The sequence below is a fragment of the Mobula hypostoma genome, chromosome 17 (genome assembly GCF_963921235.1).
Source record: "Mobula hypostoma chromosome 17, sMobHyp1.1, whole genome shotgun sequence".
NCBI classification, from domain to species: Eukaryota; Metazoa; Chordata; class Chondrichthyes; order Myliobatiformes; family Myliobatidae; genus Mobula; species Mobula hypostoma.
In genome coordinates this window covers 22,002,770-22,019,369 of record NC_086113.1, presented here as the reverse complement: position 1 = coordinate 22,019,369, position 16,600 = coordinate 22,002,770, and the positions used below count along the sequence as shown (strand labels likewise).

Sequence of the window (16,600 nt, the reverse complement as noted above, 5' to 3'; positions counted from 1 at the left end):
ATTAAGTGGTATGTTCCAGTACAACAAAAGTCTTTGCGATCCTTGGGTTGAGAAGCTATGATGTAGCATTAAAATAACAATAACTTAAAGAGCACTTGTCATACAGGTGATTCATTATCTTTTTGACTTGTATATGTAAAGGTAGGACTTGAGAAATTTTGAAACAGGCAGCAGGGAGGAAACTGCAGTGGTAGGGGGAAGGTGTTTTTTTTAATTAAATTCTGTTTGCTTTACCACAGCAAAAACAAGGTAGACCGTGGCAATCAAAGGACACCAGTTGGTAATGGCATTCTCAGAATTCCTTCTGTACATCGTATATGGACTGGATCAGGAAAAGGTATAGAAGTCACTTGTTAATAATTTGTCATCCTGTAGTAACTATTAAGGAATAGTTAACTTGAGTCAGCTGCTTGAAAATTTGTTGAACCAAGGAATACAAAACTTGTGGGTTCTGTCTAGGCGCAATGGTTACTGCCTACCAAATGCAGTATTTAGAGTGGAAATTTTAAGTCACTTGGATTTGGTAAGTACTGCAAAGTAATTCAGTTTATTTAATTGTTCATATGTAAAATTAAATTAGAATCAGCATGATAGAGCAATATGAGTATTGCAGCTATTGTGTCTGGGAATTGATGGAATCCATGGTGATTAGCTATAGTGCCTTGAATATGCGTTCAGCCCCCAATCTTTTGTTGACATGAATGAGTATTACAACAGGGATTTTGATCAAATTAACTGAGAATTTTTATTTGTGAATCACATGCTCCTTTTCTTCCCCCCACAGTAGAGCCCAAACTTGTAAAGCCTGAAAAACTAAAAATTCGAAAACTGAAATGTCACCAGTTCAAAAGTTTTCACCCCCCCCACCCTGCTCAGTATTTAGTTGAACCATCTCTCACAGCTATTACCCCCAATATTCTTTATGGATAAGCCTCTATTAGCTTTGCACAACATGATGAAACAAGATTTGCCTATATCTCCTTGCAAAATTGCTCAAGCTGTGCCAGGTTAGTGGCCGTGGACAGCAGTTTTGAGGTCTTGCCAGAAATGTTCGATCGAGTTAAGGGCATGACTCTGACTGGGCCACTCATGGATATCAATTTTCTTCATTTGAAGCCATTCCATGATTGCTCTGGCAGTGTGTTTTGGGTTGTTGTCCTGCTGAAAATTGACCTTCCTCCCCAGTTTAAGCTTTCTGGCAGAGGCTAGCAGGTTTTTATCCATGATCACTCTATATTTAGCAGCATTCATCTTTCCATTGATCCTGACAGATTTACAGTCCCTGCTGCTGAAAAGCATCCCCATAGCATGGTTCTACCTCTTTCATACTTTACAATAGGGATTGTGTTACCTGGGTGATGTGCAGTATTAGATTTATGCCACACATACTCCTTAGGTTGAAGTTGAAAAGTTCCACTTCAGTCTTAACTGACCACAATACCTTCCACATCTGTATAGTATCTTCTAAGTGACACATTGCAAAGTCTTTACGGGCAAGGATATGCTGTTTGTTTTTTATTTCGAGCTAGATCTTTCTTGCTACTCTTCTGTAAATACTCTTTTTTTGCAAGGCCTTAGAGATTGTGCATCTCCTGTTACAGCCATTGACTTCTGCACCTCATTCACTACTGTTGACATCACAGTAGCCTCTCTTACAAGTGCCATTCTTCTCTGGTGACTAAGTTTAGAGAGGTGGCCTGACCTAGCCAGTGTGGCTGTGGTTTCATATTTTTTCCACTTAGTTGTGATGGACTGCACTGAACTCCATGGTATATTCAGTGTCTTTGAGGTGGTTCTTGTACTTTTTCTCAGATTTGTGCTTTTCTATAATCATTTCCCTGACTTGTCTTGAATGCTCTTTTATCCTCTTTTATCTCCATTTTGGTTTGGTCTGTTGAAAGTGTACCATACTGTTGGACCTTACTGAGAGAGGGGGTATTTATTCTTATGAATTCATTGAAAACTGGTGATCCTCCAATTTTCTACATCAACAGATTGGGTGAGTTAGTAGGGTAATGTATTGCTACTGAGGAAAGTTTGCGTAGTAATTATGAAGGGGATGAATACCCTTTTCCAGCCCCTCAATTTTGGTTTTTTAATTTTTAGTAGATTGTTCGCAGGTTTTGGAATGTCTCTTGATTTGATATGATACACAATATTTTGTAGATTAGCTCAAAAACCCCACCAGTATATATAAAATTTGGAAAGTGACAGTAAAATGAGAAAATAGCATGGGAGCTGAATACCTTTTTCAAGGCACTGTAGAGTTGATAAGCTAGATTTGAAGTCTGATGTAGCTGAGAGGAGGACTGTTAGCTGGATTCTTTGTTTCAAGGGGTAATTAATCCCATTGATTAAGAATTATAGACTTGTTTAATCAGTAAGGTCAGGAGAGCATGAGTATAAGTAAAGCAGCTTGGGAGTCTCATTCCTTTAAGTTTCTTGCAAATTAGAGCAGAGGCAGCAGGCTGTGTGGTACAGGGGTAAATTCAGGTTAGAGTGGAAAAGTACATGTAGTCGTACAGTGATAGCATAGTAACATAGATGCTGTTCTCTGCAAGTAAGAGTTCAAAAGTCTGTGTTGCTGGTCCATTCCAGAGTTCTAGAGGAATGTAGTACAAGATTTTAAACAAAAAAAACAAACAAGCATTGGAATTGATGACGTAGCAAAGACTAAGGTGAAGGTTGAGCAGATCTTATTTTGGGAAATAAGGAATTGCTGAGCCATCAAAGACCCCATCCCTGGAAATCACGAAATAGTGGAAAATCATAGATTGAGAATGAATGAGGAGATGGCAGAAACTTCTTGTTTTTTTTTTGAGGTATTAGAAATTATTAGGACTGAAAACTGATCATTCCTCAAGACTGAGGAATCTGCATCTATAGATATGCAAGAGGTGGTTGGAGAGAGAGTGAATACACTGAATGCCATTGTCCAAAATTCTGTGTGTGTACATATTGAATGTAGCAAATGTAAACCCCTTAAGTAGAGGGAGAGAGAAACCATGAAGAGGATGAAATAAATTAGTGAGGAATTTGTAAGTGAATTTTGGATTCTTGAGATTAAAAGGTATTGAGAGTCAGAAGGAATTCTGGTACACAAAGCTGAGAACTAATATGCAGGTACAGGAAACAATTTGGAAAGCTTATAGGTATATTGGCCTTTATTGCAAAAGGGTTTGCACAGAAGAGCAAAAATGATTTACCACATTAGGCAGGGGTCCAGTGAGATCACACATGGAATATTATGATTTGAGTCTGGTCTCGCATCTTAAAAAAAGAATATACTTGTGATGGGGGTTGTGGGTGCAGTGAAAGTTCACCAGCGTTATTTCTGCAGTTGTGGGCAAGGGTGAAGTGAGAATAGGCAGATGTTCTGACACTTGCTGGAGCTTTGAAGAATGGAAGCTTATCTCATTGTGACATTGACAAAAAAATCAATGGCCTAGACAGAATAGATGCAGGAATGCTTACATTAACTGGGGTGACTAGAACTAGGGAATTGCAGTCAAAATGAGGGGTTTGCCTTTCAGAACTTGTACTTTCTTTACCTTGCGTGCACTGAGTGTTTGGCATTCTCTGTATAAGGGGTCCATAGAAACTCAGTTGCAAATGTATTTCTGCAGAGAATTGTAGAATTTCAGTTATTTAAGGACTCCTGAGGTGTAGGTTTGATGCAGGAAAGTGGCAAAGCTGAGTAGCCTCCAAAAGGCTTCCATCCTGGGGGGGTGGGGGTGGCATCCATATTGTCTCATTGTGAGGTCAGTTGCGAAGAGTATCAAAAGCATCAGCTGATTGCAAATGCTCTGATCTATGGCTGTTGCCAAGATGAGTTCCAAGACAAGTCAGTTTAATTCTTAAGATGACATGCAGATTTGGTCATCCTTGTGTATGTGCTGTAGGAATATGTATTCTTTATTGCTGTGTGTTTGTCACTGGAAGGTAAGTGGATTTCCTGTTTGGGATGAACAGCAGCAGTATTGGCTTTGATATTCAACTTAAAATTATAGAACCCTGCTTGTACAATTGCTCAGCATAGTATCGTGCAGAAATTTTGTGACTGAATTTTGGAAATCTTTGGAATTCCTAGAAGATTTTGAAAGAGGAATTTGAAAGCTGGTCAGCAATTTTACAGTTTTTGAATCTGTGTAGAAGTGCATTCAAATTATTTCTAAGAAATGTTTTTTAAAAAAGTTTCAGCAAATACACCTCAGGCAGTCATGTAATTATTGCTTATTTCACTTAATACCAATCTTTGCCTTGTGTTACAATGGAGGGTCAGTTGCTGACTATTTTTAAGACTGAATAGTTTTCACATATGAATGAAATTGTGGAATATTGAGTTCGTATGGGAGAGTAGCTGAGAAAAAGATTAGCCAAGATACAGAAAGGTGGATCAGGCAGAAAGCTGAATGGGTCTAACCAGTTTTCGTAGGATGGATGTAAGTTTAAATCTAGATGAGATAACTTGGGGTAACACTGCTACTTCTCTATTCTTTGTATTCTTCAAACATGTTCCTCCTTTTGTAAGTCATTCCTATTTATTTGCAGTGCAATGATTTCACTTACTGCCTGCCAAGGGAGTCTGCTTCACATTGGAAGGATACTAGAGTTTTATTTGGCCATGATGGTTGTTTGGAAAACTAATGATAAATTCAAAAGAAGGCACACATTTGGTATTCATCAAATGGTTGTGGGTAGAACTGTTACTGTCAACATGACAGCTGCTTTGGCCTAAAGGATGCACACTTGGTCAGTGTCGTTTCTGGTTTTGCTTCAGGATTAAATCATGTTGTTTACAATTACATTGTGGAGGCCCTAAGACCTGAAAAAGCTGGCTCATATTGAAAGGCAGCATTTTAAAGTGGAGGCATAATGCAAAGAAGGGATATATGTTTGACCTAAATAGATGAGTGTTTGAATTGTATTTCGATTGGATTCAAATTGCTTAAAATCTAATTTCTAAAAGTCCTGAAATAAGATTTAGATTGATGTCATGCCAGCTTGAAACAGTCATCTAATTCCAGTTGTCTTCTATTTGGTAACCATTCTTCAATCCATGTTGGTGCACTTCCCCTGGTACCATGAGCTCGTGTGTTGTGCAGCAGCCTTTTGTGGTGCCTCGTCATGTGCTTTTCCAATGAAGTCCAAATACACTACATCTATAGATTCCCTTCTGTTTACTCTTCTGTGTCTTTTTGAAGAACTAGCATATTTGGTAAATCTGATTTCCCTTTCATCAACCAATCTTGATTTGAATTAAATCATGGTCATGAATTCAGTTCATGAAAAATGACAGTTATTATCACTCTGTGCATGTTGGAGTTTGTGGCCAGTTCTCCAGTAATACATTATTTTACTGCTGAAGTTGTTACACCATCTAGTGGCTAATATGAAATAATCCCCAATCTTTTTACTGCTGTTTTGTAACACTAATTGTATCTAATGCAATTAACATTTTAATATATATTCTCAGATAATGCAAGTGCTATTTCAGGATGTTTTTCTCTCTGCAGAATTAATTACTCATTTTGTTTTCAATGAAAGCAGCCTTATCAACATTTCAAGAAGTATTTGCGCTTGTGTCTATTTCTGGTACATTTTGCAGTGACTAGTAATTTTTAGAAGACATTAATTTTCAATCTGCTAATTGGTTTGTTACGGGACTGAGGGTTGTATTGGGGTTTACTATAGAAGAGATTCCTCTTCAGGAATTAATTCCTGCGTCTGATCTCTACTTCTGAAATGAAATTGGGAACAATGGGGGGTGGGGGAGGGGTGTAGTTCAAACTGGCCAGTACAATAACAAGGATGGCAAGAGGGGTGTTTTGCAAAATAATGCCTTAGAATACTATGCCACAGACTTTGTAAAGCAAAGTAATTGGCTTTGCTTTATTACTCAATGGCATCTACGTCATTGTTTTAGAATTAAGGGATGTTGGCTGTGGTCTAGAGGCATGTGGAGACAGCTCTTCAGAAAGCTACAGTTCTCCTTCTAGCCCAAGACACGATGGAAGAGAGAGCTGCGAAAGTGAAGATGAGAAAGACAAAGGTGAGTTATTCTGCAATTTTAAAATCTTGCTAGATTGTTTTTTAATCTCCTGCAGTCAAAATTAGAATTTTCTGACACAAAGGCTGTTGAAATGGGCTGACTTGCAAGTGCATGTACTATATTTCAGTCTTCAAGCAGAGGGTTGAATTTATTGGGTAACACTGCATTGGAAATCTGAATTAGGTGTTTGATGCAATTGAAATAGTTGCAAACTGAATCCTACAAGTTTGTGACAGTTTTAAATTTTCATACTCCTGAAGATAGAAAAAAGCAAAATATTGTCATTGAAGCATAAGAGCCAGGGTGGGGATGATGTTTTAATCACCCTAATGAGCTACTTGTATTTTGCTGTGCTTGTTTTAAGTATTGCAAATAAATGCTGATATATAATATTGCCTTTATTCATTATTTCATTTCAATTTGTTATTAGATATCATGCAGTGTGAGCAACTTTAACACTAAATTAACAAATCTCTGAAATACTTAAAGGTGGTTCAAGCAATTGAGGCGAAATACCTGAATGCAAAAATTACTAACCTACCCATCTGAAATTCTCTAGTGAATTAAGTCTGTTGCATTCTCTACCTTGTTTCACTATTTAATGTGATTTAGAATGGTATCTGCACAGCGCATTGTCCTTTCTTTAGATTTGTCTTGATATAATAATTCATTCAAAGGGTTTCAAATCATTGTCTCTTCATCCAGCTGTGACTCCTCCCTTTAACCAGCACTCTTCCTCTACTGGAAAAGTGTAAACAGTCGACATTTTGGGCCGACATCAGGACCTGATGAAGGGTCTTGGCCCAAAACATTGACTGTTCAATTCTGATGAAGGTTCTTGGACTGAAATGTTGACTGTTTACTCTTTTCCATAGATGCTGCCTGGCTTGTTGAATTCCTCAAGCAACACATAGAAAATGCTGGGATTTCCATTATCTGCAGATTTTCTCTCATTTCTCTTCCTATACTGGCTTGCTCCTTATTATCCTAGCTCCACTGACATTAACTGGTTTGGCCTTAATACCATGTATCAAGAAATTTCATTCCTTGTATCCTGTTAACTTCTGTCTTCACTTTCTCCCCTGTAAGGATGAACTAAAAAACAAGTTATCAAAGCTTTGAATGCAGTGATTCTCTTAACACTATGCACCTGAGATTAGAAATTGAGACATTAATTTAGAATGTGCAAGCCAAGAGTTGGGAAGGAGTAAGAAAGGAATTGGTTGAAATGGTTTTTCAAAGTTGCTTTTTCCATATATACATACTAATGTGTCAGACCAAATCACTTACTTTGGAATATTAAGCACTGGTGCAGTGGCAAATCTTGTAACCAGTCTGCACATAGCCAAAGAGCACATCATCACCTGGGCCATTTCAGTGAGAGGAATGAATATTTCCTACGACAAAGGATGAGCTTTCTGTTCCTCTACAATTAATTGCTTGGTTGTCTGCTTCTGCTAGGTAAATGGGCTTATAAGAAGTGTTATCACAGCAGGAGATTTTTTTTGGAGGGAATGATTCACATGCCTGATGAGGGCACATTGTAGTTTCTTCATGGCTCAAAAAAATAGTCATCAAATCTAGAGTACTACAGCACAGAAAGAGTCCTTCAGCCCATCTAGTTTGTGTCAAACTATTATTCTGCCTAATCCCATTGACTTTTACCTGGACTTTAGTTCACCATACCCCTCCAAACTTCTCTTAAGTGTTGACACCAAACCCGCATCCGCCACTTCCATTGGTAGCTCATTCACACTTGTACCGCCCTCTGATACCCTATGAGAGCATGTATAATCTGTAAATCACAGTAATCACCCTTTCTATTAAATTCCATGACTGTTCAGTTTCCTCAAAATCATTCAGTACCTCAGTACCTCTTGCCTTTAATATAGCAAAATGCACAAGGTTCATCTTTGAGGACCTTCTGCCTATGCTTTAGAATATATATAATATATCAAATGCACATATTCTGTATATTTGTATACAGAATAGTGCCAGAAAATGGCCAGCAATAGCATGAATTTTCATTGATTCAATCGTGTTTTTTGTACTTGCTGTGATTGCCGACAAGGAAATGAATCTCAGGATTGTACAGTGCTGTGCAAAAAGTCTAGGGCACATTTATATAGCCAGTGTGTGTTAAGTCTTTTGCCCAGTGCTGTATTTGTCAACGTAGAATGGAGATAGTTTGAAAATATGGCAGGACCAAAGGATGTTGGAAATGGTGAGGGTGGAGTGCCATGGTACGTATGTGGGGCAGATAGCAGAGGAGTGCCGGGGCAGGGGATGGCGCGGGTGCAGGCACAACCAGCCCTGATGTACCAGGCAAGGTCATTTGATTCCAAACAATTGGTTTCTTGATTATTACAGAATGTGTCTCTGGTGTTTTCCACTCCCTCTCCTCTCCTCCTTTCCCCAATCATGGTTCCCCCTCCCTGCCCCCTTCCCACTCATGAGCCCATAATAGAGACCCATATGGTGCATCATCACTCATGTATGTCATTTTACTTATTTTATTTTGCAGCAGTACAGTGCAATACATAAAATGACAGTACTGCGCAAAAGTTTTAGGGCATCCTAGCTATATATGCGCCTAAGATTTTGGCACAGTACTGTATATGGTGACATATTGTACTTTGATAATAAATTTACTTTGAACTTTGAAAAATTTCACCCACCCTGCTCATGAATTGTTGGTCCCACTCCCATCAGAGAGAGGCTATGTCGCATTTGCGCCAGGACCACAAGACTGAAAATAGTTACTGTACTTGATGTCACTTTATGTATATTCAATCTATGTATGTAAGCTATCTTGTGTATTATATTTATTGTGTTCATTATCTTGTTTTTTTGTGCTGCTGCTGATCTGGAGTAACAATTACTTTTTTGTTCTTGTGTACTAGAAATGACATCAAACAATCTTGAGACACTTGAAAGAAGTGTAGTAGTAATTGGAGTTGTAGAGTACCTCAGCACAGAAGCAGCATACAGCCCATCTAGGCCATGCTAAACTGTTATTCTGCCTAGTCCCATCGACCTGCTCCTGGACCATACCCCGCCCATCCTTTTACTAAGGCAAAATGTTGCAATGGAACCTGCGTCCCCCACTTCTGCTGGCAGTTTGCTCCACACTTGCGACATCCTCTGAGTGAAGCAGTTCCTCCTCAGGTTCCCGTTAAATATTTCACTATTCACCCTTAACCTGCGACCTCTAGCCCTAGTTTTACCCAAACTTGGAGGAAAAAGTCTGTTTGCATTTATAATATCTATATCTCATAACTTCGTATACCCTTATTAAGTACTCCCTCATCTTCTATATACTCCAGGGAATAAAGTCCTAACCTATTCAATTTAGAAGTAAGAAAGGAATTGGGTAACTTTTTTATTTATGTCAAAGTTGCTTGTTTTGGTTTTAAGTACATATTGTTGTGTCAGACCAAATCAATTATTCCGGAATATTAGTCAGTGGTGCAATAGCAAATCTAATAACCAATGTAACATGCTGTAAGGTTTCACTGCTAATGTAATGGCCTCTCTGTAATGTTTCACTGCTAAGGTAATGGTTTCTCTGTAGCAGCAATGTTTGGGTTATGACTGAAGAAAATGGGGCATGTTAGCCAACGAGCAGGATGTTGTTCTTGTGTATGTGGGAGCCGGGAATTCACGGTCTTTTGCCGGGGTGAGATGATGAGAGAAGACGCGAATGGAGAGAGTTGGTAGACCGCCGGACGGAGAGGACTTGGAGCGAGGGTCTGAAGGTCGGCAATGACCGGAGGAGGTTGATGGTGGATGAACGGCCTTATCAATGAGCTCCAACATTGCGCATTAGACTTTTTCATGAGAATGGGCCTTGTTTCTTTACTAACCATATAGTCAAATTAAGAATTATAAAGCTCAATCGTTTATTCAAATATTGTGTACTATTTGTTATTTCGTGGTACTGATTTGTAACGGAACACATCGCGCAGCATCCACCCAAACAAGATTTCCTAAGTTTTGCCAGGCTGGGGGCTATCATCCCCTATATTAAGCCGCTAGCTGAACTGAGAGTTACACCAATTTGCACATAGCTAAAGAGGCACATCATCACTAAGACCATTTCAGTGAGAGAAATGCATATTTCCCAGGATGGAGAGCAAATTTATGTTCTGTACAATTAATTGCATGACTGTTTGCCTCTGCCAGATAAATAGGGCCTTGGATTCATCCGTCCATTTGTAAATGGGGAGTCCTTTCAAACCGTACTTTGTCATTCATTATAATCTGGAAGGAATAGTGGGTCTTCAACCCACAATCTTGACACAACTGTGGAGCGAGGCTGGTGCTCATGATTGCGCTTCTGTAAATATTGTGAAAAATCTGCAGCAGTTAGGTTTCTCCATTGTTTGAACAGGATGTTTTAGTTAGATTTCCTGCCGATGTATGTCTTCCTTAACTTTTCCTGTCCTCTATTAGTATCCTGACTCTGTGCAACATATCGGAGAGTTTTTACAATTTAAAGAAAAACTATATATCTGTAAGTGGTATCACAGTGGGAGATTCTTGGGAGGAAATGATTCTGTTCTTCATGAACTGTCATGCCTTCTCACAAAACATGGTCAAGGCGAACTTCATGCTGATTTCAACTGAGGAATTGGCACTTCTGTGTTGAATGCCACTTGTAAAGAGTGTTGAAAATAAGGAGATAGAATAGATAACTAAATGAGGGCTTCAGTGTCTATTTCAAGGAATGCCTCATAGGCAACTTTCCTGTGAAGGATCAGAGCAAGTCTGAAGGAGTAATGAGGGGTGCTAAAGGGGATAGATTCAGAACTCAAGGTGGTGCATCTGTGAGGCCCTTGCACATCATTTGCACAAACTTGAATTCCGTTGCAGTCTGCGATAGGTCAGTGTATTTCTCACTCCAGTATTGCTGTCACAGCAGGGCACCCACCATGGTTCAATACTGAGCACTAGAGGGCATCCTAGATGTAGCCCAGACATGCCTCAAATAAAGAGGTGAGAACCAGGTACAGTGGAAATAGTTGGAGGACCATGTGGGGTACCACAGATGCCAACACAAATAAATGTTAAATCTAAAGTAACTTTATTCAAACATAATGGTTATTCTTCAACGTTTACCCTGGCATACATTGTTAAATGTAGTTGTATGAAAAGTCTGGATGAATAACATGCATGCAGAAGTAGATTGGTTTTGTGTTGCTTATCTGTATTTGATATTTTTGTTGGGCAAAAGTATAAAGGGAGCGGAAGGTCTGGGCAGTCAGTCAAGATGCAGATCACGCTTAATCTAATTGAATGACAAAATAGGCTTTGGGCATTGTGGCTGCATCTTTGCTCTTCAAGCATAGCTATATCCGATCAGACTTTGTGAATTATATCTCCTAATTGTGGAAAATATCTATTTTTCCATCTCATTGTAACTGTTCATTGAACAATACCACAATTTTTTGTCATGGATGTTTTTGTTTGAACATTATGAAGCTTTAGCAGCTCTTATTTCATAAAGGCTAAAGTAGTGCAATGCCTTTATTTTGTCACTATCTTTATTGTCTTATTTTCTTTGGACAGATTCTGACAGCACTTCAGAGGATTCTGGGAAGGATAGGCAGAAGGAGCGTGTTGCCTGTAGCTCCTCCCGTGGATCTACCAGCAGACCAACCGCTCAGGTTGCACCAGTGCAGAGTGAGAATGGTACTATTCCAGGAAATCTGGCAACCCCTTTGCTTCCTCGCATTCCCATGATGCCTCCAATACACTACATGATGCAAAATGGTGGAGCAAAAGCAGACTATGTTTCTCCAGTAGATGGTAAAACTGTGGGGATGATTGCTACTGTCCCTCCTGCTGCCGTCTCTCTTCGAGATTCTTCGCATGTTTCGTCAGTTGGTGCTGCAGAAGCAGGGAAGAGATTGGACTTAATGCCCTCACCTCTGTCTGTGGCAGCTCCTTTCCTTCTGCAGGCTGCTGGTCCTGCTTTACATCCAATGGTGCATAGACATAAAATGACAGCACCACAGATTAATTTGGAGAACTGCCATGTTCCTGGACCCCAACCACCAGCAGGCACTGTGAATATTGGGTCGGCCAACACTGCCTTTATCCCAGTTCACAGCCACTCTCCCTCTGGGAAGCTTGCACCATCTTCTGTTTTAGATCCCACCGCTAAACCTTCAACACAGAACTTAGGACTGAACACCTTGTTGCCTCAGACAGATGGAAATATAGCAGCAGCACCTGAATCTGCCAATTTAAAAGTAATGCTTCCTGCTGCTGGGCTGCCGCCGCCTCCACCTGGCTCGTACAACTTGAGCGGAACTCCAGCCAGTGTTATGCCTTTACAAGGAACAGCAAACTCACCATCTCCTGCAGGTCAAACCCAGTCCGCTGGATCGTCGGTTCCTACCCACACTCCGGGTCCTGTACCAAGCCTCAATACCGCATTAACTCACAGCACAGCTCAGAGTGATAGCACCTCTTATATCAATACAATAGGAAATACTAATACTAATGGAACCATTCAACATGCTCAGCAGGTTGCTTGTGGAGCTTGTAGTTCTTGCGGATGCCGAGGTAGTTGTGGGACCAATAGTAATCCACTGTTTAATTACTACTACCCTAGTACAATACCTAGCCAGTTTATCAGAGTTCCATTGATCCCTTTAAGTGGAATGACTTCACTTTGTAATGGTAGCTACCTCAACCAAGCACATCAAAACAATGGAACCCAGATGCCCTTTTATCAAAATCCTTACACTAGTGGACTAATACATGACCCTATGGCAAATCAGACAAACTATGGGATGCAACAAATGCCAGGATTTATCCGAGGATTTCCATTAATGTATCAAGTGGCCAACATGGTCACCAATGTTAATGGGTTAGGACCCAAAAAGAATGGAACTGTATCTTGTTATAATTGTGGTATAGGTGGACACCATGCACAGGACTGTAAACAGCCATCCATGGAGGCCAGTCAATCAGGTAAGCATTGTGTTGTATTTAACACAAACAAAATTTGTTACAGAAATATCAGGTTGTCACACTACTAGGATCTTTAAAGTGGGCTTTTACATATTCCCTGTATGTAAACTGTGTATCTGAGTTTATAAATACTGAGAGTTATGGTATGTTAATCAATGTAATTGAAGTATTTAATCTTGATTGAAATTTTGGACAGTGAACAGATAACAAAACATTTCCCAAGCCAGTGGAGTCCATTGAATGAGTTGAAAGTTAAGTTTGGTGCAACTTTGAAAGGACAACTTTGAAAATTTCGGGATTCAATATAATTCAGCCTCTACTTTGCAAATCTGACCATTTTATTGAGTTCTTAATGATCAGAAACAATTTCTGGATTTTTTCTTTTGATTAACAATAGGATGCCAGGGTAAATGTCAGACTGCATACCTCCACATAGAACAAATGTTCTTGGCATTATCTTCATTTAGTGTCTTGCTTTTTAATTCACATTGTTCTGATTTCTTTGCGCTGTTGTCGTGCTGAAGTTGGGAGTATTTGGCAAAAACGTTTAATAACTATATGAACCAAATTGTATTTAGATATTATTTGACTAGAGCAAAAGATGATCTTTGACTGTAGTTTTGTAAAGATGTTATTTCAGTGCTGTAAAAAGTTGAAACACCGTAAATTTGGTTGTTATCCCCACCTGAAATCCACCTCTAGCAAAGGGTGGGGGGGGGGGGCGGAGGTGGAAGAGAGCCAGATCTCCGTGAAATAGAAAGTGAGAACTACGTAAGATTGCTTCCAAATTCCTCCATCACTACAAAACAGAAATAGTCCCTTGTTAAATAAACCATTTGAACAAAAGTATTCTTTGCAATCATTTTTGATATATTGGAATGTACTATCTAAATTATTATACAGATTATCCCTAAAGTTATTGATATGGTTATATGTTGCTTGTACTAAATCCTGCAGTGAACTTTAACTAATACCATCTTTTTTAAAACAGGTGCCTTCAAGTTAAAGTTTGCCCCACCTCGTGATTTGGATTCAGCCGACTAAGCTAGAAAATTTGGCATCATAAGCAATGAGCCTGTAATGTGGGTTTGGCTCTAATCACACTTCTGATCCTCTTTTCATTCAGCAAAAAAAAACTAAATGGTTTTCTCCATTTGTTTGGGATTAGTACATGGTCACTGAAGTCTGGATTGCCTTGAATTTTGGCATTTTTGTTTCCTCTGAACACTCTTCACCTGTTTTGGCTACAGTGTTCCTGCAGCAAGCAGAGCATTTTGTGTAATGTCCTAGAAATTCTTACAATAATGACCTCTGGTTTTGCACTGATGAATGTATTGTACCAAGTGGCACGTGCAATGTTCATTGTAATAATTTATGGCAGTGTTTCAGAATCTACCTGTCCAGTAGACACTGAGCTGGAATGAGCAGACATGCTGCCAGTTGAAATGCTAGGTCACATCTTACATCGTGTTACATCTTTTGTCTGCATCAAATTGTCTCTGTGTTTTGAATTTCTTTTTGTTCTCATTTAATATTATCCTTTTTCAGTTTATGTAGAAGCAACTCCACTTTCAAAATTAGACATGAATTTAAAAGTTCCTTGACCTACTGGAAAAAGAAAAAGAATCTAGACATTGACATAGATAATACCTTTTATAATGATTTTTGAAGTAAACATTTTGGAAAACTGAGTGCTGTAATAATCTTGATTTTAAAAAAATATATATATAAAACAGGAAACACTTTTCAAAGTTGTCTGGTTAGTGTTCTTTTTCAGTAGAGCTTAGAAACATACAGATTTAAAAAAAAATTATTTAGAGGGGTTAGTTACTCCTATTACACTCGGTGATATTTATTTTGGTTTGAATTTGACAATGTTTTTTTCTCCCCTTTGACTTTGGGTAGAATATTGAACAGCTGCACCTCTTTTTCTCTCTCAACCTCTTCTTTATATTGTACCATTAACTAACATTGGAAATTACTTAATTCTTTAGAGACTGAAAAAAAAAATTACGCTAGGCCTTCCTATAGCAGTGTTTACCTGGATTTTCTAATGTAAAACTAATTTTGTGCTTTTAGTGATACAAAAAATCTTAAAGTACCATGATTAGAGAAACCACTGAAACATTTATTTAGGTAGCATAAGCTCTGCAAATTGATATGGTACTGAATTTACCAATTCGTACGAATTTTCCACTACTACAATGTGAAGACTGACACTCAATATTTTAGATGGTATTAAATCATGTCAGCAATGCCCCTAATTTATGCTGCTGCTTTTTTGTTTTTGAGAGAAAAAGCCAATATGCACTATTTGTATTTCTGGGTTTATTTCTTAAAAGTGCACTGACATTCACAAGATGATGGCGGTTTTTGAGGGTTGTTGCATTTTGGTTCAAGGATTGCTGTCTAATCTTGTTTGGCATTCCTTTAACATTAACTCCAATGGAAATCTACAGAGCTATGATATTTGTGTGCAGCAGTCTGCTTTTTCTTTAAATTAACTATCCCCTCAAGTGGACTGATGTATTTTGTGACTTGAAACCAAGCAAGTGTCATAGGATATGAATTTTTTGTAGGATTTTAAAAGGTTTTGTCTTGTCATAAAGCCCCATGTCAACAAAATGCTTACAGCATATTTTAAAAAAAATGGAGCTGGCTTAATCTGTTTGGTTATTCTAGTTGAGCTGCTTTGAGTAGCTAGACTTTGTGTACAGGACAGCAACCTGAATTATTTCTTGCATGATTTTAAAAAGAAAGCTGCCACCTGTGTAAATCAGTTAATAACTTATTTTCAAATCTCCAGATGAAGTGTGGCAGTTAATTTCCTTGAAGCACATTTCTTTTACTTGGATTTTTGGATGACCAATTGAATACAAAGTAACTATCTTAGTGTGACTGTGCTGTTAAAATTAGAATGAGAGACTGGGAAACTACATACATGAGCCTGTAAGACGATGTGTTCTAAATAACTTGGTTGTATTAGAACTAATTTTATGGCTTAAAAACTGTACTGTATATAGGAGGTATATTGCTACCTTCAGTTTGTTCATTTGTTTACTGGCATTCTTTGATATTCAAGATGTTATGTACTGGAAAGGTCACTTATATTTCTAGAACAATTTTGGGATTTTATGCAACTTTTTCCCCTGAATTAATAGCAATAAAAAATAAAAATCTTTTATTACAGTTTCTTATTTTAAGCTTGTCCTTGCCTGTAATGCACTCAAATCTAATGACTAAAGTTGTTTTGACATTAACTATGGAATATGCAGTTGAATGAGCAGAATGCAGATGGAGAAAAGAGTTTTGAATCTCAGAATTGTGACTTAATTGGTAGCTTGCTGGTTCCAAGTTTATTCTCTTGTCTCAAAACATATTTTTGGTGGAAAGTTCCATCTTTCCCAGGGCCTTTGTTAAAGGCGCTAAAAGAAACAGCATATCAAGCACAAATAAGACATGCCTTTTTATTGATGTGCCCTTTTGATCTTTGCAATGCAAGCACGGTTGGTTGCAAGAATATGGGCCTTATTTGGGGAAATTATCTGCTCTTGGGATGATTAC

General features: G+C 38.5%; 1 protein-coding gene across 2 annotated transcripts in view; it reads left to right on the top strand.

Annotated features, from left to right (window-relative positions):
- The window catches only part of LOC134357890 (zinc finger CCHC domain-containing protein 2-like), a 68,357-nt gene extending 52,151 nt beyond the window's left edge, over positions 1-16,206 (top strand). For both annotated transcript variants that reach the window (XM_063069634.1, XM_063069635.1), the window contains 4 exons: positions 240-337; positions 5,927-6,052; positions 11,624-13,036; positions 14,028-16,206. In XM_063069634.1, the coding sequence (XP_062925704.1) occupies positions 240-337; positions 5,927-6,052; positions 11,624-13,036; positions 14,028-14,080 (1,690 nt within the window). In that variant the 3' untranslated portion in view covers positions 14,081-16,206. The remainder of the gene's footprint in view (positions 1-239; positions 338-5,926; positions 6,053-11,623; positions 13,037-14,027) is intronic.
- The last annotated feature ends 394 nt before the right edge of the window (positions 16,207-16,600 follow it).